The 25444-nt window shown below is 35.8% G+C and overlaps 1 protein-coding gene across 1 annotated transcript in view; it reads left to right on the top strand.

The window, feature by feature from the left end:
* IFT80 (intraflagellar transport 80) overlaps positions 1 to 25444 on the top strand; it is a 100346-nt gene that overhangs the window by 30083 nt on the left and 44819 nt on the right. Inside the window, exons 6-8 of the mRNA XM_053918056.1 lie at positions 3418 to 3527; positions 7106 to 7195; positions 7876 to 8013. Of these exons, the coding sequence (XP_053774031.1) occupies positions 3418 to 3527; positions 7106 to 7195; positions 7876 to 8013 (338 nt within the window). The remainder of the gene's footprint in view (positions 1 to 3417; positions 3528 to 7105; positions 7196 to 7875; positions 8014 to 25444) is intronic.

Here is a 25444-nt window from a genome sequence, read left to right as displayed (position 1 = left end):
CCTGCCCCTCCTGCTGGTCTGGATGAATGTTTCTTCTTTAACTCCTTGGTTGTTGGACTTCCACACAGTTTGATTTTCTTGCTGTTCTGGTTATTTTTTTGTTTTTAAATTTGTTGTTGCCTTTCTTTTAGTTGTGCGAGGAGGCAAACTGTATCTATCTATGCCTCCAACATTTTGGCTGGAAGTCCAAAAAGTTCCTTTTTTAATTTAATAAATCACACTTGATTACCAATTGTTGGTACCTTGCCCCTACAAGTAGAATAAAGGGAAATAATTCTTGGTTTTTGAATTTTTAATGATTTGGTAACAACAACTAAAAAATTGAGAAGCTACTAGCTACCATAAACAACATAATAAACAAATGGTTGCTTATTACATTGCTAAGTAATTTTAGTAGTAGTCACTAACAGATAGTGCTTATATAGTTCCAGACTCTGCTCCAAGCAGTTTCCTTATATTCTTTCAATGTAAACCTGTATTGCATTCAAGGCAAAGATATAACTACTGCTTCGTTAAAATAGTGAACTGTCTGTTTCAAAAGCATTCTTAAAAACATTCAAAAACAACATTTTTAGGGGATACCTTTTAGTATGAATGTGAAAAACATGGTATGTTTGACCAGGTACTTCCTTAAAACAATTGAAATACATTTTTGTCTCCTCTTCTGTGGTTTAAAATGCCTTCAACAGGTTGAAAGAATTTAGATAATTTGTTTTACAGAGAGATAAGGGTCTGACATTTAACACAACCCCAGGTGCATGTGGTTTCTTAAAAAATGTCAAAAAGGTCACATGATTATATTGTACAAAGTCAGAAAAACAAGATCTTTTTGAGTGTCTTAACTGAAATGGAACATAAATAAAAATTCCTAATATAAAAAGCAAAAAATTTCTTCTACCACTTTTTTGGGGTTTTGTCTATTTTTTGTTAATTATGAAATTAAAAATATTTTATTACATAATTTTATAAACATTTTGTTTTAAAGTTATTCAATCTGAAAAGCTAAATTTATTTCCATGCTGACTTTACAAAGTAAAGTGTAGCACTAGTAATAATTCAGTGCTTTAATAATATTTTTTAAAGCACTTAAAACATTACAGATTTGTTTCCAGTTAATGGGATAGATTTCATCGCAATAGAAATAATTACTTTTTTTCTGAAGCTAATTAATCCACTTTCAGTAATGATCCATGTTAGAACCACCCAAATTGGAAGTTATACAGCAACATGTAGTACATCTCCTTTTGGAAAAGAAAACATTCATATATACAATAGTTTCATACTTAATATTTTATTGTAAATATAAAGGGTGACTATGATGAAGACTTCTCTTAGTTCTTGATGTTTTATCCATTTTGAGTTTTGATGGTTAGGAAGACTAAATTAATGAGACATAGCTATTGATCTTATTTAAGGTTATTTATCATAAATAACTCAGTATTTTTTTTTTGTTGTTTGTAGGAATGTGGTTCAAAATCACATGTTATAACAAAGGAGTTTTTCTCCATAAGCTTCTTTTGTTTTAAGCCATAGTTAATCTGTTTCTTTCACATTATTCTTGTTTAAAATATTGTTTTATAAACAGGAAATGAATAATCTTAATGCCCCAAAAGGGAAAATAAGTATTCTGAAGTCTATAAGGTTTATAAACAAGGAAATGGTGACACAGCTGACTTAATGGGGTCACAGATTCAATGCTAAAGAGGAGTAAAGAGTCCGTAGCTCCTCATCCTATACCCCAACTGTGCCTTTTACCACAACTAAAGGGCTAGAGTCACATCCTGTATAACTCAATGGGAGTTGTAGTTACTGAATTATTTCCTTGGGTATAGATGTTTGTTATTGTTTAGTATGTACTCAGGAAAGAATAATTTTACTGAGTATATTCATGAAGATTTGATAATCTATAATTAAAATATATTAATTTACTTTTTTATTATACAACTATAATAATGAAAATAAAGAAGGCACCTATAATTCTACCTCTTATCAAATAAGTTTTCCTCCCCTGTTCTCTTCCAGTCCTCATCCAAGAACTACATTTGAGATATGTGAAATTTTTATTTGCATTTTCTGGAGAGTTTATTAGCACTGTTAATAAATTCTGTTCATTTGGAGATTTACTTTCTAAGCCCAGGTTAGCTCCTGGCTACTCCAAGAAAATGTGCTTATCAGGTACAGAAAAAGGAGAAGTGCCTTCTGAGGTTGGCCATGTCATTGGCCATCTGTAGGTTCCTCTGATAACAGAACAACCCTAGATGTCATTGACTGAATACAATATTTAGACCCAATATGATGTCTCTCCTGAACTGTGGAAGGCATGCTTCAGGATTTTTTTTGACTAGATTTAAATTAGACTTTCTAAATCTTGTATACCATCGAGACTTGCTCACAGTTGTGTTTTGGTTGGGAAGAAAATGGCACAAAAGAATATGGTGAACACAGCTTTTACCTGATATATATTTCATAGATTAATTTTATAACCTGATTCGCTTTCCTAATGAACAGGTAACTGAATCAGCAGAATATAAATTTTTAATGCTTTCAATAGATATGATACTCATTTTTTTAAAAAACCTAGGCTCAAATAAAGTATAGCCTTCCAGAAGATATTAGGTAATTTAGAAAGTAATTGAGTAGGAAAATACTACCCTAAATTCCTACTCTAGGACATTGAAAGCAGTATGAAATTTAATGTATTGATAGTTTATGGTATGATAGGTAACTCAAACTTGTATCTTTCCCCTGGAAGTGGAGTCAAGTTTGGCCTGGTCATAGGACGTTTGAGTCCTTCTTAGCCCAGCTTTCAGGCTACAGCCACACTTGATTGATAGCAAGACTTTCCTTGATCTGATATTTAATATGCCATTTGTGAATTCATAGGTGGGAGAGATAGGTCATTTGGGGGTTTGGTGGTTTCTGCGCATTAGGCTACTTCTTAAGCAGCGGAAGAGGGGAAGTTCTGTTTCCTGTGGCAGCATCAGGAATGGGAATTATCTATAAGGTGAGTATACCATATGTATTTTTGTGTAGAAAATTTAAGTCGATTTATGCATTGGGTCAGTTTAATTGATGGCTATTTATGATCGGAAATGATACTTCTTTATATCTTAAAATAATGTACTATATTCATGTATTTCAGTAGCAAAATATTTTAAATTCCTAAAAACTCCATCTTTTCTGTGCAAGACCAAAATTAGTTAAAGCTATAGTTTGGAGGTTGTCAAAGCAGATTTTCAATGGTCAGTGTTAACCCAGTCTGTGTTTCAGTATGAGGCTCTATTCATATTTAACAGGACTTTTGACTTAGGAGGAAATGAAATGACACCTCAAATTACGTTTTTGATCCTCTTTACAATCTCCCTTTTTAAAAGGCATGGTAAAGTTTTTCAGGGTTTTTTTTTTTCTTTTTTATAGGAACACCAGTGTATTCAGTGGCGTGGGGCCCTGATTCAGAAAAGGTTCTTTATACAGCAGGCAAGCAGCTGATCATTAAACCTCTTCAACCCAATGCTAAAGTTTTACAGGTACTTCTCAGGTATTTGTAAATTGTTACCAGGATTTGCTAGACTGTTAAGTGAGAGGTCATTTTCTTAGGAGTCCCTTTCTTCTGGGTGGTCTTTTTACACTCTGAGGATTTTCAGTGTGTGGTTTTATCAGACTTTTATAGAATAGGGAATATTTGGTTATGTTTCCAACAAGTTTCACTTCCTCCTTATTCCAACTCACAGTTTACCAGTAAATCATAAATGTGTTTTGAGTTACCAAATTGTCACATGATTTGGCACAATTGGCAATTTAGCAGAACCAGTCTCAAATGTATAGGTTTGAGACAAAACAAGACAAAAATCATAAACTTTAAAAGCTTGTTTAGACTATTTTTTATTATCGTCACTGTCATCTTCCTCCTTCTCCTCATCTATTCAGTACACTTGGGGTTTCTCTAGCATTCTTTCAGTATTTTGGGGATGGAGGGGTAGTCAGTGTAGAACAATTTAGAACAAATTAGGTAATTTTACCAATTACGTAGAAGCAAAACAATCGTGGCAGTTAAAACTGGTCAGAATAGGACAAATTAATGGAAAACCTTTAAGCCTATGTCCACAATTTTGATGTTTGATTCCAGTGTTAAAAGGAAGAGTCATTTTCTTTATATGTTGATAATGACACAGTATAGTGTGGTGAATAAAGATACAGGCTTTGGAGTTAGTCACCTGGGTTCAAGTGCAAATCACGTCTTTGAGCTTCAGCTCTCTTATGTCTTAGTTGTGATACTGGATAGGATTATTGTGAGGATTAAATGAGTTAAATTCCAGAGTGCATAGGACAGTACATACAGTAAGTGTATTGAGTGTATACAGTAAGCATTCAATACAGAGGGATTGTTATTGAAGTTATTATTAACTTATCTCTACCTTTTAGTCAGCCCATAATAAATTAGAGCCAGGAGGCCAAAAAAGATGTAGAATGACTAGGTCCTGGGAAAGGGATTTGGTGCTGGAGATTGATCTGCTGTAGCAGGTTATAAAGGTGTTTTAAGACAAAGCATCAGATTTAACAGTTGAGTAGATACAGATTTGGGGGAGTAAGGAGATAAAAATGACTTTGAGATTTCATATTAGTAACTTATTTATAGATTATGCTATATATATCATGTGGTCAGCATGCATTTACATTTTTCCTACATGCAGAACAGTCTGCTAAGAACTGTGGGGCAAACAAGAAATAAAAGATGTAAGTTCTTCATCTTAGGTAAATAAGGCAAAGAATTTGGGCAAAAGGAAAAAGCTGGAAAAGAGAACTAGTTCTGACTGCCTTTAGCCAAAGTTCTTCCCTACCACTTATACTCAGAAAATCTGCTGTGAAATTATATAGCAAAAAACAGGCAAGATGAATCTTTTAGTTTATAATTATGTGGTTGGAAAATGCTTATGTCACCATTGATAAATTAAATTATAATTTAGTGGTTTGGTAGAGTCTTTGAGCCAGGAAGTAATAGAGGGGAGGAAAAGTATCTAGTGCCAAAGTTCAGCTAGAGTAGAGAGGAGGAGTTAAAGTATGGCTAGTAACAGTGCAAATTTTCTGTTCCTTTTAAAAAACGAAAGCTGCGACAGTGCTCCTTGAGCATAAATATATACTCAAATTTGGATTGTCCAAAAAAAAGAATGCTTAATTAATTCTTGATTGTAGAATACAGTTCAAAAGTATATAGCTCATTTTCCCTAAGAGCTCTCGGGACTCTTGTAGAGACCCAGAACTTGGTTTCATAGGGAAGAGACATTTTTTATTTATTCAGTTAGTGAAAATGTAGTGCATACCCACCGTATACCAGGCAGTGTGCTAACTGTGAGATATTCAAAGTGAAACAGAACATTCTCTGGTGTTAAAGAGCTTATTCAAAAGAATTTCATAAAATGATCAACATTGAGAAATAAGTGAAAACTGTACGTTATATATAATAGTAATATATATATAATAGTACATATCTGTAGTGTATCAGTTGATATCCTAAGCATAGTAGAGTTGATCCTTGAACAACCCAGGGGTTGGGGCACTGACCCTTGCACAGTTGAAAATTCAGTTATAACGTTTGATGCTACAGAACGTAATTACTAATAGCCTACTGTTGACCAGAAGCCTTACCAATATCATAAACAGTTAATTAATACATATTTTATGTTATATGTATTATATACTATATTCTTAAAATAAGCTAGAGAAAATATTAAAATCATAGGAAGAGAAAATACATTTATGGTATTTATTGAAAAAAATCCTCATGTAAGTTGACCCGTTCAGTTCAAACTCATGGGTCAACTGTGTATGGGAACTTTAAATCATTTTGTTCCTAAATTTTGAATATACAAAATTAATTTTTGTAGCTTTAAAATGAAACTCTCAAGACTGTCTATGTGTATATCTAGCTGTGTGTGTGCGTGTGTGTGTGTGTATATATATATATATATATTTTAGGACATTGGGTTAATTTGGCAGGAATTTGTGATTTTAACATATGTTATCAAAACACGTTTTTGAGAGAGTATATTTTTATATATCTTGAATAAAACAAGCTATGAATTATTCTTATTTGGGCCTAATTTAATATTTTATTCTATACACATTAAGAATAATAGACCGGGAATGTGTATAGAGAGAGCCCTTAAAATTGATCACTATATGATACGAAGTTAAGTGGCTCAGACATTAATATATACCTTAGAGGCTTCAAGGAAAATTCTTTTTCAGTTATGTTATACTGCCTAAACATGGTGAAAGATAGTTTTTAATTGCATGTGTGGAAATGGCTAAATGGGTATGTGAATTATATGTAAGGACAAGAAAATATCCATGCTTACTTTCTGGATTGCCGATTTCTGGATCACTTATATATACATCCATATGTATGTGTGTAGAATGTATAAATGTCTGTGGAATACCTCCTTTTGTTTTATGGTAAATGAAGCAGGAGAGTCTCACAGTTGTTCAGTGACTACTCTAGAGACATAAGGGTAAAGAGAATGAAGCTTAGGAGAATATGCAGAAGGCAATGAAGAGAGTACTAAAGAAGGAGGGGCGTAGAATTGAGGGTGAGTGGTCGGGGTGGGTGAGGCTGGGGTAACTGGTGTCAGGAAAATGGAGACAACTCTACTTTAACAACAATAAAAAAAAGAATAAGTTAACAAGAATGAAAGCAGTATCAGTAATGGAACCAGCTGTACAAAGGAGAGCAAACTTTGGATTTAACTAACTTTTGGAGTACATAACATTCATTCCAGTCTTATCACACTAATATCAAACTTGGAATAGTTTAGCAACAAGTGATTTTCCATCTGGAGTTCAGGCATCTGAGGAAGCTATACTGTAAGCTATACTGTGGATGTCAGCTATGTAGTGGATGTCATAGTGCTAGGTACTTTCATTAGTTTAGCTTAGAAATGAAACCAGCTAGTGAGGTTATGAATAATGGCTATGAAAGGAAGATGGGAATCTCCAAGGAGACCACAAGAGAATCATTAGAAAGAGGCAAGATGTCTTTTCCTATTAAAAAAAACAAAAAAAATGTTTCATTGCTCTTGAAGTTATAATTAATTCTTTTTTTTCATAGTGGAAAGCTCATGATGGCATTATTTTAAAAGTAGATTGGAACTCAGTCAATGATTTAATTTTATCTGCTGGTGAAGACTGTAAATATAAGGTATGTATGTTTGAATTAATCACCTGGTGGAAAGAGTCAAATTTAGGTGAAAAGTATTTAGCATGTAAGAATATTCTTTTAGTCCTTCATTTTAGCCATGTCATTTAACTCTAATAATGTAGCAATTTGTTATTTTATAATTTTAACTGGTATTTTAAAGTGCCGACTTTCTCATTGGCCTACCTCATAGACCTATAGAATTTGATTTAGTAAGTACCAACATAAATACAACTTCTAGTTTTAGTGACTCAATTTAAATCAACTCAATTGAAGTTTTTAAAAATCAAGATTATTAGCTTATTAAACGTTATAAGCTTCAGATCAAAATAATTTGGGGGGAAGAATAAAATTTAATGTAACCGTAGTAAGAGAAAATTTAATTTAAATAAATGCTTTTAGAGAAACATGATAGAGCATTTGTTGGACAAAAAGAATTTAAGCAAAAATTCAGCATATCAAATTCAGCATTCACATTGTTATCATAATATATACTTTTTGAGATATTTAGGTTTCAAGAAATACACCTTTTTCCCCCTTGTGTGATAATGAAGACATTTAATCGTTAATATTGTAAAGCGATGATTTCCGAGTCTTAACTTGATACCTCACTGTAAGACAAACGTGTTTGTAATAATGTGGTGGTGACTGTTTTCAAAGATTTTTAAAATTTGCTTTTGTAGGTATGGGATAGTTATGGCCGTCTTTTGTACAATTCACAACCTCATGAGCATCCTATTACCTCAGTTGCCTGGGCTCCAGATGGAGAATTATTTGCTATTGGCTCGTTTCATACCTTACGCTTGTGTGATAAAACTGGGGTAAGTGAGAGTGGTGAGTAGTCACAGATGTGCTGTCATAAATGTGGTAATGCGCAGCACAGCTGGTTCTCAATCTTTTTTCCCCAGTAAATTGCTTTTTAAAAAAAATTTGTATTTTTTTCCATTACCATTTATTCCCCCTGTATGGTTCTCAGTCTTTAAAAAACATTTTCAATGATTGCATTTGACTGAATCTGCAATTCTGATTTGTCTTTCTAATATACTGGTTCAATTAATTCCATATTTATGGGACCAAACTCTTTAAGTTTGAAAAATAGGTATATTCTGTACAACTTGTCTTTCTGGAAATACTTATTTTAAGCACAATTATAAAAGATGGTAAAGTATCTAAAGTACTAAAATTCATGCTCAGTCAATATGGAGAGTTCAATTTTAAACTTTTTTTTAAATGTCAAATATGTTTCATACAAAAATTTTGGTTTCATATTTTTGGTAAAACACAGTAAATTTAAAAACTGATCATTTTAAAACCAAAGGACTTTTTTTTGTTAAGAATCCCATGTTTGAATATCTGTGCGACTTTTTCCTCACAAGAAAATATGCCTTCCATCACACAAACTCTGTGTAGTACTTCAGCAAACAGCCAAGCGCAACAGCATTTACCAGTTGTACCTGAAGAATAAGTTGTTTCATCAGAGTGCCCCAGAAGCAGCAGCACTGTGTGAGTGTGGCTGTTCCATACTGTTTCTAACTATGAGGAAATCACATAATTTGTTCTGTGGCTTATTTTCCTCCATTGCAAAATAAGAGTGTTAACTTAGAATTTTTAGCACTTTATAAATGATATTTTAAGTTTTCTGGTTACTTGTCTTCTATTACATAAAATACAAAGTCTTCAGCCTGGCTTTACAAATTCACTGAAACCTGGTGCCATAAAATCCATTTATAGTCTTTCCTTCCCACAACTCCCTAATTTCTATCTGCCCAAATCAGGTCTAGCACTGACTCATGAATCTTCTCTGCGCTAACTAACTTCCTAGGTCATTTTTTCATGGAACATTCTCCCCTGTCTTATACTTACTGAGTACAACCCATTCTAGAAGGCCCATCTCATATTTGACTTCCTTTCATGGTACCTTCTGCAGATAATCTAAAATTTATCTGTTTTTCTAACTTCTCACCTAGGTTTTTTTTTCTTAGTTATAACATCAGGATAATAGAGCAGGTGATCTCATTTTCATCTGATTTTTCTATCAATGATTCTGTCTATGGAATATCTACTCACATTTTCACAATATCTTGTGCTCTTATATTGTCCATTTTAGTTTTATGTATATTATTTTTGACCCTCTAGGTAGTTTATAAGATCCCATAGTTAGCCCTGGCTGGTGTGGCTCAGTGTATGGAGTGCTGGCCTGCGAACCAAAGGGTTGCTGGTTCGATTCCCAGTGAGAGCACATGCCTGGGTTGCGGGCCAGGTCCCCAGTAGGGGGTGTGCGAGAGGCAACCATACGTTGATGTTTCTCTCCCCCTTTCTCCCTCCCTTCCCCTCTCTCTCTAAAAATAAATAAATAAATAAATCTTTAAAAAGATCCCAAAGCTTAAGGATTATGTTTTATCTATGTAACACAGTAGACACTCAATTCACTAATAAGTGAATTTAAGCATAATACTTTTAATTTGCCATTTTGATGAAAATAGTTAAAAATTTTAAAAGCTTGGGGCATTGAGTTGATCTAAATAAATGAATTAAAGATTCACTTTATTAAACATCAAATCCATTTTCAGAATGTTAATAATCTAGAAAACAACTTTCTAAAAGGATTTGGTTTTTATTCAATAGACATTAAATATATACTATTCATCAGAGTATTTTAGAAACTAGGGATGGAAAGCTGTTAAGATTTTCCTTCAAGTTGTTGACAGTCTTGTGGAGATCAGACTATAGGACTTAAAGTGCAGTATGATTAGTGCTATTCAGGAGGCTTGTTTGGTGTAAGCACTGTGAAGGCGTGGCAGGGCCTAACTCTGCAGTGGGACATTAAGTGGAGAGTTGAGGCTTAAAGAATTAGTTCTCCAAGTAGTTGCAGGCAGAGGGAACCTCTCTGTCCATCAAAATATAGAAGAGCGTGGTGCTTTTTTTGCAGTAAGATTTTACATGGGATAGTACCAGGAGATAATACCAGAAAGACATTCTCAGATAAGATCTTGTTTGCCATAGAAGAGTTTCAATTTTAATGATTTTAAATCTAATTATTTTCTGTGGAGCCTCCTAAAGTGTTTCTGTGGGGCTGAAAACGGGAGAGGGTTGAGTTCCTGGTGGTCCTCCTCTTCACCCACAGCCAGAGAAGCTAAACATTGATCAGCTTTACTCTTAGCATCCAATATAAGATTTGTTTTAAACAGCTGAAACAGTGCAGTGGGAACACCAGTATGTTAGTCGGTAGAGAACTGTGGATGGTGGGTAGTAACATGATAATATTCACATATTGGAAATACTGCTTTGGTCAAAGGAACAGTGGTGCAGGCAACAAGTAGGGCCTGTTCTCAGGTGCAAAGTTGTAAAAAAATGGAAATCACTCACTACTCTTCCCTTCTTTCAACCACTGACTCCCCTCAAGTTTCTTACTGAGATTTTTAAAAATCAACTTTATTGAGATATTCACATACTCTACATTTATCCATGTAAAGTGTACAGTTTACTATTTTTATTATCTTCATAGGATTGTGCAACCACCACCACACTCTGTTTTAGAACATTTCCCTCCCCTCTAAAAAGAATCACATACTCATTGCCAATCGCTATTTCTCCCCAAGTCACTCCCAGCTCCTGGGAACTACTAATTTACTGGTACTTTCTTTTTATACGGATTTGTCTATTCTCGCCATATAAATGGAATAATGCATTATGTGGCCTCTGTGGCTGGCTTCTTACATTTAGCATAATATTTTTAAGGTTCATCCATGTTGTAGTATATATCAATACATCATTTCTTTTTGTGGACAAATAATATTCCATTATATGATTATGACATGTTTTGTTTATCCATTTATCAGTTGACAGGCATTTGGATTTTTTCAATTTTTTATCATGAATGATTCTGCTATGAATGTATCTAAGTTTTTGTGTGGATATATGTTTTTATTTTTCTTAGGTATATACTTAAGAGTATTAAGTATACTCTTAATTACTGTGAATTACTGTGTTAAATAGTGACTGTATGTTTCAATTTTGAGGAATGGCCAAACTTTTTCAGTTTGGTTGTCTGCCTGCTTTCGATTTTTCTCCAGTCCTCGAGTAGTAGTTTTTGTATTTTGTCTTTAGTATATAAGTGTGAGAAGCCTGGTCTGGTAACAGCTATTCTGCTATTATTCTCTACATATCAAAATTTTATTTAAAGTGATTGATCATGAGTTTTTAAAAATTAGTTTTGCACATTTGAGAGCTATGCTAACTACTGTAGTGGTTCTCAAGGTGAAGTGGAGGGGGGACAGGGAGAGCTTTCTGTTGGAGATTCACTCTTCAAGGAATCGTTCAGGAAAACAGCCAGGTGACTTTGATAGTAGTTCACAAAACACATGCAAATGGCCAATACAACATGAAGGGATGTTCAAGTTAACTAATATATAAATATAAAGTAGAAAAATAATGATGTATTTTACCTAATAGGTTGGAAAGATTAACAATGACTTAAAAAACCTTAGGCTTACTCAAGCAGAAGGAAATGAGCTCTCTCATGTACTGTTGATGGGCACGTGAATTGATTCAGTCTTTTTGAAGAGCAGTTTGATGATACAGATCCTAGTGTCAGATGTACATATTCCTTGACCTAGGGATCTCAATTATGGGAATTTTCTCCCAAGAGATCACAGTACAAGTATACAAAGATGTATGTATAACAGTTTCATCATAGTGTTGTTATAATAGTGAAAATTAGAAGTAGATTAAATGTCCTCGTGTAGTAGACTAATTAGGTTATTATTCTATATACATAAAATTGACTACCCTCAACTCTTAAAAATGGAGAAGAAGGGTTATGTTTAAAAACCTGGAAAGATATCCATGATAAGTTATTTAATATAAAGACCAGGTTTTAGGAGAGCATTTTATTCTAGGATCCCACTGAGGTGAAATAGTATGGCCATATCTCTTGACTACACTGCTAGAGATATATCCATGGTTGCTGTATACTTTGTCTTTTCCTTCTTTTATGATTTTGTACAGTGTGAACTTTTCTTAATGAAAGGTATCAATTATACAGATGCAATAAATATCTTTAAGATGTTCTTCAGTAAAAATGAGCAAACAAGGAGTGATGTCACAGAAAATGGTGGAGTAGGGAGCTCCAGGAATTGGTCTGTCTACTTAAGCAACCATTAAACCGGCAAAAAATGTCAGATTCAACTTTTTTAGAGCTCTGGAATCTAATTTAAAACTTACAGCAACCAGGGGGGCTGCTCAATGAAGAAAGAGACTGCTAAATTTTGGTAAGAAAGCATTGTGTCATATTTGCTTACCTGCTTACCATCTCTCATTTCCAGCTTGGCAGTGGCCGTGGGGGAAGTAGCCTGCGTTCTGGTGAGGCTTGCTGGTGCCAGATGGGACAATTTGAACCATGTTCTCAAGAAATTGTGGTTGTACTTTTTGACCTGTCTGGTGGTTCTCAGAGGGATTGGCACAGAGGCTTGTCTTTGTTTTGCCTCCTTTGGAAATCTCTCAGAGCTGGAGTAGCTTCCCACGTGGCCTCTGTCAAAAACAATAAAAAACATACCCAAGCCACCTGGGGCAAGCAGTAGGCAGACTAAAAAGCCTAGAAAAGAGGGGGCTGAAGAGGAAGGTGCATGGAGAATAAAAGCTTTGGAGGGTTCTTATGTACACTGAGGAATCCAGATAATAACGCACATGCCTAGAGCCAGACACAGGCTCAGAAAAGACTTGAGGGGATGCTAGCCTCCTATCACTGGCTGATCTTGGTGAGAGCTTTGTATCACAAGCAGGAGGTGAAGGCTAAGGAAGAATTATAGGTGGCCTGGCTAAGTGTGGCTGGAGTGCTTGAGCTCAGAGCCAATTGGCAAAGAGCGGGAGAGTATTTTTTTTCTTCCTTTTTGGCTCTGTCAGGTCACAAGTTGACCCCTGAGATAACGAATGGAGACTTCAGTGACTACACATGAAAACAATAGTCTTGGCAAAAATAGTTTGGAAAGTCACTAAATAAATAATGAATGCAGCCCTCAAAAAAGCAACAACAGAAAACCTGGGGAGCGGGGAGAATCTGATTTCCAGCGTTAACACATTATAATATCCAAAACATCTACTTTTCAACAAAAAAATTACAAGGCATACAAAGAGGCAGGAGAGTATGGTCCATTCACAGAAAAAAAAAAAAAGAAAAAAGAAATAAAACCATCCATGAGGAGGCCCAGCATTACACTTAAAGTCTTTAAAGACAAAGACTTAAATCAAACATAAAGTCTTTAAAGACAAAGCCTTTAAATCAATGGTCTTAAATATGCTCAAAGAGCTAAAGGGCACCAAGAGGACAAGATCTGGACAAATAGAAAAGATCAATTAAGAGATAGAAATTATAAAAAGGAACCCAGTAGAAAATCTGAAACTGAAAAAAATGAGCAAAGGATGAAAGAAGTGCATTATAAATATCTCTGGAATCCCCAAATATGTCCAGTCTCTTCAATAATGAGCTTCATGCAAAAAAAAAAAAAAAAATTACAGAGCAATGCTATTTCCCACTTATCAGAGAATGGGAAAATGGGCCTCCTCATAATGCACTGAAGGCAACATTTATTGGTACAACTTTTCTCAAGTATAATTTGGCAAAATTTATCAAGATCCTTGAAACTTTCGACAAAACTATTATACTTTCAAGGAATTTAAAAAATGTATTGCATGTTAATTTGCTCATTTATTTTCATATTTACCAATTCCTTCACCATTATTTGAGTCTACTATATGCTAAGCACTTACCCTAGGTCTTAAATAGCCATAAACAAAATAAATTCTCTGCTCTGAATTTTTATTCCAGCAGATGAAACACTAACAAAATTAATATGTAGTATGTTAAATGATAATAAATGCTACAAAAATAAAGGATATGGGAGATGGCATTATTTTAGGTGTGGTCGGGGAATATCAGACACAAACTAAATGTACATTATTGAGTGGTTAGTAAGGAAATTATGGTGTATGTGAATTACTTACTGCAGAAAAATTAAAAGCCATAGCACCATAGTTTTTCTCTAGATTCCTTAAGTTTTATTTTTATGTTTGATTTTTAGAAGGGCATGATTCAAATATATAAGGTAAAATCTTTCAGAATAACATAGTCATAAATAAATATGCAGAATATATTAATAAATTGCATTATATTGAATTAAATGTAATAGAAATCAAGTGGAAATTTTAAATATGTAAGGTATCTTTCAGCACAATTAAAAAGGTCTATTGACCTTTTAGCTTTTACTTATCAGCAGGTGGTGCTATTGCTTGTGTAAGAGAGAACTTACTGCCATTCTTTTATTCTCTGTGTTTGAATATCCAGTTTTGTCATTATAATAAAAACATTGCCCTCTGTTCCTTTATTCTTCCATTCAATTAATTGCAATGATTATATCATCTGTAGTAACTGGTCTTACTGTTTCATATAACTTTTTGTTGACAATTATATAAGTGATTTTCAACCTTTTTCATCTAATGGCATACATAAACAAATAATTAAAATTCTGCATACACCAAAAAATGTTATTTTTTGCCAATCTGACAAAAGAAATAGGTATAATTTTGATTCATTTATACCAGACGGCTATATTTGTGCTGGCTGTTAACACTTTTTATTTTTATTTATTTATTTTTAAAGATTTTATTTATTTTTAGAGAGGGGGAAGGGAGGGAGAAAGAGAGGGAGAGAAACATCAGTGGTAGTTGCCTCTCACGTGGCCCCCACTGGGAAGCTGGCCCGCAACCCAGGCATGTGCCCTGACTAGGAATCGAACCAGTGACTCTTTGGTTTGCAGCCTGCGCTCAATCCAATGAGCTGCTCCATCCAGGGTGACATTTTTTAAATATGACAATGTAAGGGAAAAGAGGTCAGTGCCCCTGACCAAATAGTCAGATATTGCATGTTTTAAAAATTCTTGTGGCAACACCAGTTGAAAATCGCTGATTTATATCAACATCTAATTTAAGACACTCTGCAATTTGCTAATTCCTGGTATATTAGAGAAAATATTGATTTTAAAAATCAGTTAATGTACCTTGAAGAAATGTAAGAAACTTTGCATCTATTTTCTCTTCCACCTAAACTTAATGTGTGAAAACACAATTTTATGACTTGAATTCATTCAACTTGGTTAAAGATACATGCATTTGAGGATCCTTTTAACCAAGTATATTTACATAGAAGTTGTGAGGTAGGCATTTAAGAGGTGCTTTTAAAAGTTATTATTGTAGAGTCATGTTTTTTAGTTTAAATATCTCTTACTTCTTTTTATTGGAAAATGATCTGCATGCTTAAGCCATTTGACAATACAGAAAAAAAAAGGTCTCTAAGGGATGTGATACCAAGTCAACACTTTATAGGCACATTTTCAATTGTTGTTCTCTCTAGTATGATTGCTTGTTTTATTTTATGTTAATGTAGGTGTAGCACTGGCATGTTTGTAGAGCTCTGGAGTCAAGACTCCAGTGGTGAATTTACAGAGTTAAAGGCTTCTTCTGGGCCTTCAGTTTCCACATCTATAAAGTAAATGGGCTGGGCTAAGTGATTGCCTCCTTTTAACTTCACAGTTCCTTGAGACCTCTTCCATGGACATTGAACATAATGCTCGCTTTCTCTCGCTAACACGGGTAGTGTTAGCATGTTGTTTGTTTCTTTGTGTTTAAGTATAAAGCTGTTGTATACGAGAGGCAGCCCTGAACATGCGTGCTAGAAGTGGGAAAAACTGAAGCAGGGCTGGAGCAGTGTGGCTGATCCTATGACTTCAGAGTTATTCTACATTTTGATATAGTTGCATACAAGTAGCAGAAGCCATTAAGCAAGAAGAGGAATTGGTTATAAGGTTAGAGGAGTATCTTCCAGAAGCCAGGGAAGGGTGTAGCTAGGCTTCAGGAATCAGAAACTGGAGTGCTACGAAAACACAGAAAATGTTCCCTGGTGTCTTTTGCCTCTGCTTGTCTGTCTCTGGCCCGGCCTAGGTAAGGCGCTCCTGGTAGATCTAATCAGACATGCCTGGGTGCGCTGAAGTGTGCTGTACAAATGTGGCTGCCAGGACGCTAACACAGTCGCCAGAGGGACAGCTGGTGAGGGCCAGGTGCTGAAAATGGAGGGAGGCAGCCAACCCAGGAGGTTACCTTTTGTGTTCAAAGCCAGCTTAGCCTAATTTGCCAAAAGTTTTCAGTTTAATCCCCTGAGAGATTTCTTTTCACAGGAATAAATTTCTGCCCTTATAATGAAAATTGAAATTATATTTTCAGAAGTCATGAAGTAAAAACTTTAAATTAAAGCAACTGTACGTAACAGTGGGGCCCTGCTCTCTAGACTTGCTGTGAGAAACGAGGCAAGCAAACAAAGTTCTATTACATAATTTACTTTTAATCTTTGAAAAATCAACACCTAACATATAGTAGGTGTTCCATGAATGTTGTACTTTAATGGATCATTATGCAGACAAAGGATTTTGTTTTGGTTTTTAATGACATTAATTTAACTGAATTGAAGTAACTCAGGTAATGCAGTAGCATTTTGACTAGTTCATTAGTTCATTACTAGAATTGATCCTGTTAGTCAGTTTGGTTGATATTTTTGAGAAAGTTAGTTTAAAATTTCTAAATGTAATGTCCTGCATAAATTCGAATTTGATTTTTTAAAATTTTGGTACCAAAAGATCTCAATTTAACTTTCCATGTGTAGAAGCAAAGAATTTTACTTCTGTTTGAGAAATGTTCTTTAGATACACATAATGCTGAAATTATGCAAAAGCTTCTGTTTCACATGGGCAGTCTAGCTATGTCGTTGTGCCCTTACCCCCCTTTTGGGAGAAAAGTGGTACAATTTCTTCCCTAGTATTTTCTTCAACTTATAAATGCTTCATAAATCAAACTTGCAACTTTCATACATTTTGATTAGTCATTGCCAGAGATACCAGTCACATAAAAAATTTTAAATCCTCTATTCTGGTTGAAGAAAGGATGTTCTTTCATTTCATTGTCTTTAGTTAAATTACTTTTCCTTTCCCCTCCATCTACTTTTTAAAGAATTTTATAGATTTTTCTAGACCATTAGGCCATATCTAATTGCTTGAAGTATCATCTGTTAGGGGTTAGAGATTTGATGATTTGAAATTGCTCCATAAGGACTTTGTCCTCAGTATTCTAAGATGTTCACATTTTCTCTGAGGAGGGTTCCATCTCAGTGTAATTCTGCATACTATTGGGAAACAGTCATGAGAAAATGACAGCTTTCTCTTTCTCAATATAATCTCAGTGCTTTTGTACTGTTCACATGATAGAATATTAAATGCATGTTTTGTTTGATGTCATAAACCTATTTTGCTTTTTTCTTAAAGCAACTTGTTTAATAATTTTTAAATGTTTTCTTTTGGATATCCTTGGTAATTCAGTACCATATGAAAAATCCAAGATCCTACCACCATTTGGTGACAACATGGTCAAATCATTGTTTAATTACTTTTTCATTGTGAAAATAAACTTTTTGAAAGCCCAAATCACAAATTCCAAACTACTTAAAAATATTGTTTCTTGTATTTATGCTTATAAATGAATCTAAATCTTTTAAAAAATGAATTAACTTTCAAAAAATCCCCAAATTGACTGCTGTAATTTAATGGTAGCCCAAATAATGGGCTCCCAGGGATGCCCATGCCCTAATCCCCAGAACCTGAATATAGGCAACCTGAAAAGGCAAAAGGGACTTTGCAGATGTGATTACAGGTATGAACCTTTAGATGGTAAGACTGTGCTGGATTATCCAGGTTGGCCCAATCTGATCATATGAGTCCTTAAAAGAAGAGAGTATTTCCTAACTGGGCTAGACAATGAAGCAGGAGAGATTCAAAGAGCAACTCAACCCGCTGTCACTGCCTTTAAACACGGAGGAAGGGGGTGCGCTCTCCCTCCCAGGAGCAGAGCAGTGCCTTTCCCTTTCCGCTCGTTTTCCCTCACTGGTGTGCATCTCTTAAATTCTAAAGATCCCCATGAGACTTGCAGCCAGGGGAGCAATGGGCAGTGGCAGCTCGTCCCAGGCTAACCCCCCAAACCTGTCTCCAAGGTCCCCCTTTTTCTGATTCTCCAGTGAGCCAAAGCAGCCCCACCTTGGCTCACTTCTTTCCTGTAACATTTCTAGAGAGCCAAAACAGCCCTGCCTAGGTTCTCTTGTGTTGCTTCTTCTATCTTAGGCGCTCCCTTGTTTCACTGTCCCTAGATTTAATAAATATACTCTCAAAGTAAAAAAAAAAAAAAATAGAGGAAGGAGACCAAGCCAAAGAATGCAGGTAGCCTCTGAAAGCCATGAATGACCAGAAAGGGTATGAGGACTTCAGTCCTACATCTCTGAGACACTGAATTCTACTGACACCCAGCATGATTGAGGAAACGGATCCTGCCCCAGAGCCCCCAGAGAGGAAGGCTGCCCTGCTGGCACCTTGATTTTAGCTTGGAGAAAGCTGAGTTGGACTTATGGTCTATAGAACTTTAAGATAATACATTTGTGTTTTTTGAAACCTTTGAGTTTGTGGTAATTTGTTACAGAAAACTATAACTTTGTGACTGGAGGTCAGGGCCAGTCTTAGCAGTGAGTTAGGTGGAATGTCCAGGGGAAGGCTTTCACCACGTTCTCATTGGTAACAAAATTTCTCCTATTAGCTTTATTACTTTGAATTAAGAAATTGTTACTTCTTAAAATGTAATAGTATCATGGGGGTAACAGATTAAACTTGTTCTTACCTGGTCCTTTCTCAGTAATTCGGTTAACCGAGAGCAGGTATTGGATGAGAAAGTGAAGAGAGAGGCATAGAATACTATTACCCAGGGAGATGACCCTTTTGGGGGGCCATTAACTTCTGGATATTTGGGGAGGTACTTGCCCAGAGCCAAAGCCACTTGATGAGCTCTACAATTTTCCAGGACTGCCTTTAGACAAAAATACATCGCTAAGTCTCTCAAAAGCCTAACAGCAGTTTCTTGTGTTCTTGTTCAATGGCAGCTCAAAATAACTTGGATGTCATATTGTGATACAGATGACATTTGTGTTCTATAAACATCTTTCATACTTACTAATTTTTCTATTGTTTTCCTTCTGCTTTTGCTTATTCATCTTGTGTTTTTAGAAATTAGTTGCACTTCACCAAGTCACAAGTAATTTTTTTTGTTTTCTTTTTTGTATTCTGTATCCTAAGAAAACTGTTACCTACAATGTATTGTTTGTAATTATGGGGAAAAATAGAACACCTCTTGAAAATGCAGACAATTGTAACTGAATAAAAATAAATTAATTAATTTAAAAAAATAATAAAATGCAAAACATGTTTGGAAAGAGAAAAAAAAATAGAACACCTCATCAGTATTGTGTAGGCACAAATAGTGATTAATATGAAATAATTTAATTAGATATAAGACATATTTTGAAGAAATTTATGGCAAAAGGAAGTATAAGAGAAATAATGAAAACAAAAAATGAAAAAATAATACCTATAATCATAAAATCAAATATTTTAATTTTTTATGCACCTTACAAGTCTTTGAGCAGGTTTTTACATGGTTATGAGTATTATATTTTATATACCCTTTTACTTTTAGTATTAATGTTAAATACTTATTTTAGCTCAATATTATGGTCTAAAAACACTATTAAACTATGAAAACAAAGCATGAGTATGATTTTAGTAAAAAGAGGTTGAGGGGAAAAGATAATGGGAGAGGCAGCATTTTTTAAACAATTGAGACATACCATATATAGTATCTTACGTGCACAGCTCAGTAAATTTTTATATATGTAAATACCCAGGAAACCACCACCCATGTTGATACAGAGCATTATTAATAACCCAGAAAAATTTCCTTTGTGACTCCCTTCAGTCAGTTACCCCTCCATAGTAACGGGCTCTGTCACCAAAGATGAATTTTACCTGTTTTTAACTTTTTAATAAGTTGAATCATATATACAATAAGTTGTATTTACACTTTTGTGACCGACTTCTTCTGTTCAGTCATGTCTGTGAGATCTATCCCCGTCATTGGGTATAGTGGTATCGTTTTTGAGTGTTCTCTAATCTTCCCATAAGACAGAGAAAATTAGAGACCATAAACTTTAAAACCCACAAACAACAACTACAATAAAACTAGGTGACACTGTATACCTACAAACTTCCAAACACAGGTGTTTTCCCAAATACTAATGACAGGCATACATGGTATCAGAATCCATGTGTGAGGAAGCAGAGGAAGGGCAACCAGGCTTCTCAGACCATGAGAAAAGAAGAACGCCAAGTCACCATAAATACCTGAAAGTGAGAACAGTAGCTGAAACTGGAAATTTCTAGAGGATCCAATTCTAAGTGGGTGCAGTGGGAAGGACCATGATAGGTTCTGACAGCTTTGTAGCTGTGTAGACCTAATGTACTCTTGAAACTAACACATCAAGCTTCCTGTCAGGACCAAACCCTGCACTGAGCAGAAATTGCTGGGAGTAAAATCGAGATTGATCAAAACAGAGAAAATTGAGCAAAAAAGATGGAAATTCCCAATAAAAATGGAGGAAAGAAGTATAAGATGGTGTCAAAAAAATGGAGCTTTTTTTTTTTATCACTATGAGAAAACAACGGAAGAGAGAGCTCTAGAGCTGTCGTGGTGGAACATTCTTCCCTTTCAAAAGAATAACAAAATCCATTTCACTTAAAAATGAGCAGTAGAACAGGATCACAGTCAAATTATATAGTGCTGCCAAAGACAATGAAAGCATGCCATAATAAGACAAGCACTGCAATATTGAAGGATATTAAGAATATTACAAAAGCTGTGAAATAACCATATAAATCAGAACTAAGAAAATTAAGTGACTAAGGAGATTTATTTTCTGTTTTTTAATTTTATGTATTTATTTTTAGAGAGAGGGGAGGGAGAGAGGGAAATAAACATCAATGTGTGAGAGAAACATCAACTGTTGCCTCCTGCACACCCCAACTGGGGATCTGGCCCAAAACCCAGGCATGTGTCCTGATCAGGAATTGAACCAGTGACCTTTCAGTTTGAAGGCCAATGATCAATCCACTGAGCCACACCAGCCAGGGTGAGAAAGGGAAATTTTTAAGGAGAGATAACAGAACTCAGGAGAGAATTATAAAAAAGGAAAAACTATGACAAAAGTGAAGACCAAACTAGACGGAATATAAGAGCAAGTAAACATAACGGATAATGCCTTAAGGTAGATAGAATGTGAAATAGGAAGCAAGGAAATGGCAAAAGATATATAAGGTTTTGATAGAAAGTGATAGAAAAGATCCAAAGTACACATAATAGGAGTCTTCAGAGGAGAAGCCGAAGAAATGAACAGAACAGATACTAAAAGCTACCATTCAAGAAAGATTTCCTCAAACATAAGAGATTTGAAATTGTTACTAAAAAGGCATACCACATACCTATGAAATAGACCCAGATGGCTAACACCCAGCTATATGATAATAAAACTAAAGGAGTTTAAAGAAAAAGAAAAACATCCGGTGGGCATCCAAGGAAAAAATTAAGTCAGTCATAAAGGGGAGAAAATCAGAATACGATTAGACTTTTTAAAAATATATATATTATATTGATTATGCTGTAACAGTTGTCCTAGTTTTACAAATGCTTTGCTCCCCTCTACCAGGTACCCCCATTCCCTCCAGCAGTCCCCCCCTTAGTTCATGTATATGGGTCATGCATACATATTCTTTGGCTATTCTATTCCCTATACTCTTCCTAACCTCCCCTGTCTATTTTGTACTTACCAATTTGTACTTCTTAACCCCTGCGCCTGTTCCCCCATTCTCTCCCCAGCCCTTCCCAGCTGATAACCCTCCAGATAATCTCCATATCTATGATTCAGTTCCTGTTCTGCTTGTTTGCTTAGTTTTTAAGATTCAGTTATTGGTAGTTGTGAATTTATTGCCATTTTAATGTTCATAGTTTTGATCTTCTTTTTCTTATATAATTCCCTGTAACATTTCATATAATAATGGCTTGGTGATGATGAATTTCTTTAGTTTTACCTTGTCTGGGAAGCACTTTATCTGCTCTTAAATTCTAAATGATAGCTTTGCTGGATAGAGTAATGTTGGTTGTAGGTCCTTGCATTTCATCACTTTGAAAACTTCTTGCCAGTCCCTTGTACTTCTGCAAAGTTTCTTTTGAGAAATCAGCTGAGAGTCTTATGGAACTCCATTTTAGGTAACTGTCTCCTTTTCTCTTGCTGCTTTTAAGATTCTCTCTTTATCTTTAACCTTTGGCATTTTAATTATGATATATCTTTATGTGGTCCTCTTTGGGTCCAACTTGTTTGGGACTCTCTGTGCTTCCTGGACTTGTATGGCTATTTCCTTCACCAAATTAGGGAAATTTTCTTTCATTATTTTTTCAAATATATTTCCGATTTCTTGCTCTTCCTCTTCTCCTTCTGACACCCCATGTGATCTGGATCTGTATGTTTGGAGATGTCCCAGAGGCTCCTTATACTATCCTCATTTTTTTCTTTTTTTGAGTTCTTTTTTCTTCATGCTGTCTGATTGAATGCTTTTTTCTTCCTTATGTTCCAAATCATTGATTTGATTCTCAGTTTCATCCCCTCCACTCTTGATTCCCTGTAGATTTTTCTTTTTTTTTTCACTTAATGTAACCTTCATTTCTGCCTAGGTCTTTTTTATGCTGTAGCAGTATCCAGTGATTTCTTTGAGCATCCTCATAACCAGTGTTTTGAACTGTGCATCTGGTAGGTTTTTTATATCCATTTCATGTGGTCCTTTTTCTGAAGTTTTGTTCTGTTCTTACATTTGGGCCATATTTCCTTCTTTTTTTATAGGTATATTTTATTGATTATGCTATTACAGTTTTCCCAACTTTCTCCCCTTTATCCCCCCTCCACGCTGCATCCCTCAACCTTCCAGCTCCCCACCTTAGTTCATCTCCATGGGTTGTACATATAAGTTCTTTGAGTTCTCTGTTTCCTATACCATTTTTGACTTCTCCCCATTTATTTAATGCTTACCAATTTTGCTGCTTTTTCCCTGTACCTTTCGCCCCTCTTCCTCCCTTCCCCCTCCCCACTGAAAATCCTCCATGTGATGTCCATTTCTCTGATTCTGTTCCTGTTCTAGTTGTTTGCTTAGTTTTTGTTTTAGTTGTTTTTCTTTCTTTTGTTTTTTTTAAGTTCACTTGTTGATAGTTGTGAGCTTGTTGTCATTTTACTGTCATAATTTTGATCTTACTTATCTTAGATAAGTCCCTTTAACATTTCATATAATGGCTTGGTGATGATGAATTCATTTAACTTGACCTTATCTGGGAAGCATTTTGTCTGCCCTTCCATTCTAAATGATAGCTTTGCTGGATAGACTAATCTTGGATGTAGGTCCTTGCCTTTCATGACTTCAAATACTTCTTTTTAGCCCCTTCTTGCCTGCAAGGTTTCTTTTGAGAAATCAGCTGATAGCCTTATGGGCACTCCTTTGTAGGTAACTCTTTCCTTTCCTCTTGATGCTTTTAAGAGTCTCTCCTTAGCTTTAATCTTAGGTAACTTAATGATGACGTGTCTTGGTGCCTCTTTGGGGACTCTGGGCTTCCTGGACTTCCTAGAAATCTATTTCCTTTGCCAGATCAGGGAATTTTTCCTTCATTATTTGTTCAAATAAGTTTTCAATTTCTTGCTGCTGCTGTTCTCCTTCTGGCACCCCTATAATTCAGATATTGGAACGTTTCAAGTTGTCAAAGAGTTTCAAAACTCTCTCTTCATTTTTTTGAATTCTTGTTTCTTCATTCTGTTGTGGTTGAATGTTTATTTTTTCCTTCTGTTCCAAATCGTTGATTTGAGTCCTGGTTTCCTTCCTGTCACTGTTGGTTCCCTTAATATTTTGCTTTATTTCATTTTGGGTATCTTTCATTTGTTCTTTCATTTTTCTACTAAGCTCAGTTAGTTCTGTGAGCATTTTGATTACCAGGGCTTTAAATTCTCCATCAGATAGGTTGGCTAACTCCTCATTGTTTAGCTCTCTTTCTGAAGTTTTGCTCTGTTCTTTCGTTTTGGTCCTATTTCTTTGTTCAGGGCCCCTGTTAAATTGTAAGTTGTATGGGGGGGGGGGCTTAGGTATTCACCAGGGCAAGGCAACCCTCTTTGCTGTGCTGCAGTGCTGCCTGGGGGTGAGGGGCCAGAAAGGAAAAATGCAGCTTCCCTGCTCGTCTAGCCCATTTTTTAATGAATTCTCATGTGAGACTTGGGGGTTTCTCCCTACATGGCAACCGCTGCAGTCCACAGCCCACTCTGAGCCTCAGTTTCTCCTTAAGTCAGCCCCGTCCCCACAGTTCGCTGCCTCACCACGGTTTCTCTCCAACCACTGCCTTACTGGTCTGGTTGTTCTGTTTGACTGTTTCTTTAATTCTGTGGTTGTCGGAGTTCCATGCAGTTCGATTTTCTGGCACTTCTGGTTGTTTATTGATTTTAGATTGGTTGTTATCCTCCTTTTGTTTGTGCGAGGAAGCCAAGGGTTTCTACCTAGGCCTCCATCTTGGCCAGAACTCCTGGGCCATGTTTCTTTGTCTCCTCATTTTGGCAGCCTCCCTGTGTTTGTTTCTGTGCATTAGGTAGAGCTGCTTTGACTCCCTGTCTTAGGAGCATGGCCTGTTGTAGAAAAGGTACCTGTGAACTGTATGGGGCAGAGCCTTAGGTAATCACCAGGGCCCTGGGCTCTGGGCTCTGTGTGGGGAGGGCTCAGAGAGGGGAATGATGCTGCCTGGCCTATGGAGATTTTCCCAAGAGACAGTTTCCACCCAGCAGTCACCCTCTTGCCAGTCACTTCACATTCTATATGCCACTGGTGACCTTCCAGCTGTTGCCCTGGTGCTAAATCCAAGAGGGGTGGGTCTGCATAAGTCCTAAGTCTGTTGTGGGCCTTATAAGAGGAGTCTCCTGAGAATCCTGCAGTTTCATCTGCCGCCCCAACCCCCACAGGTTTTTATAGCCAGAAGTTATGGGGACTTATCTTCCTGGCGCTGGAATCCCGAGCAGGGTGGTATAGTCTGGAACTGGGATACCTCAGGAATATATCCCAGCAATTTTTATCTGCCACACGTGAATGTAGGACTGCCTGTTCCGTGTCTCCACACCTCTCTGCCTCTCCATGCCTCTCTCTGTACCTATCCGCATCTCCACCCATCCTACCCGTCTGGATAAATGGGGCTTCTTTAAATTCTTGGTTGTCA

This window comes from Desmodus rotundus, chromosome 2, assembly GCF_022682495.2.
Source record: "Desmodus rotundus isolate HL8 chromosome 2, HLdesRot8A.1, whole genome shotgun sequence".
NCBI classification, from domain to species: Eukaryota; Metazoa; Chordata; class Mammalia; order Chiroptera; family Phyllostomidae; genus Desmodus; species Desmodus rotundus.
The sequence above is the reverse complement of the archived record's forward strand: the minus strand, read 5'-3'. Positions and strand labels throughout refer to the sequence as shown.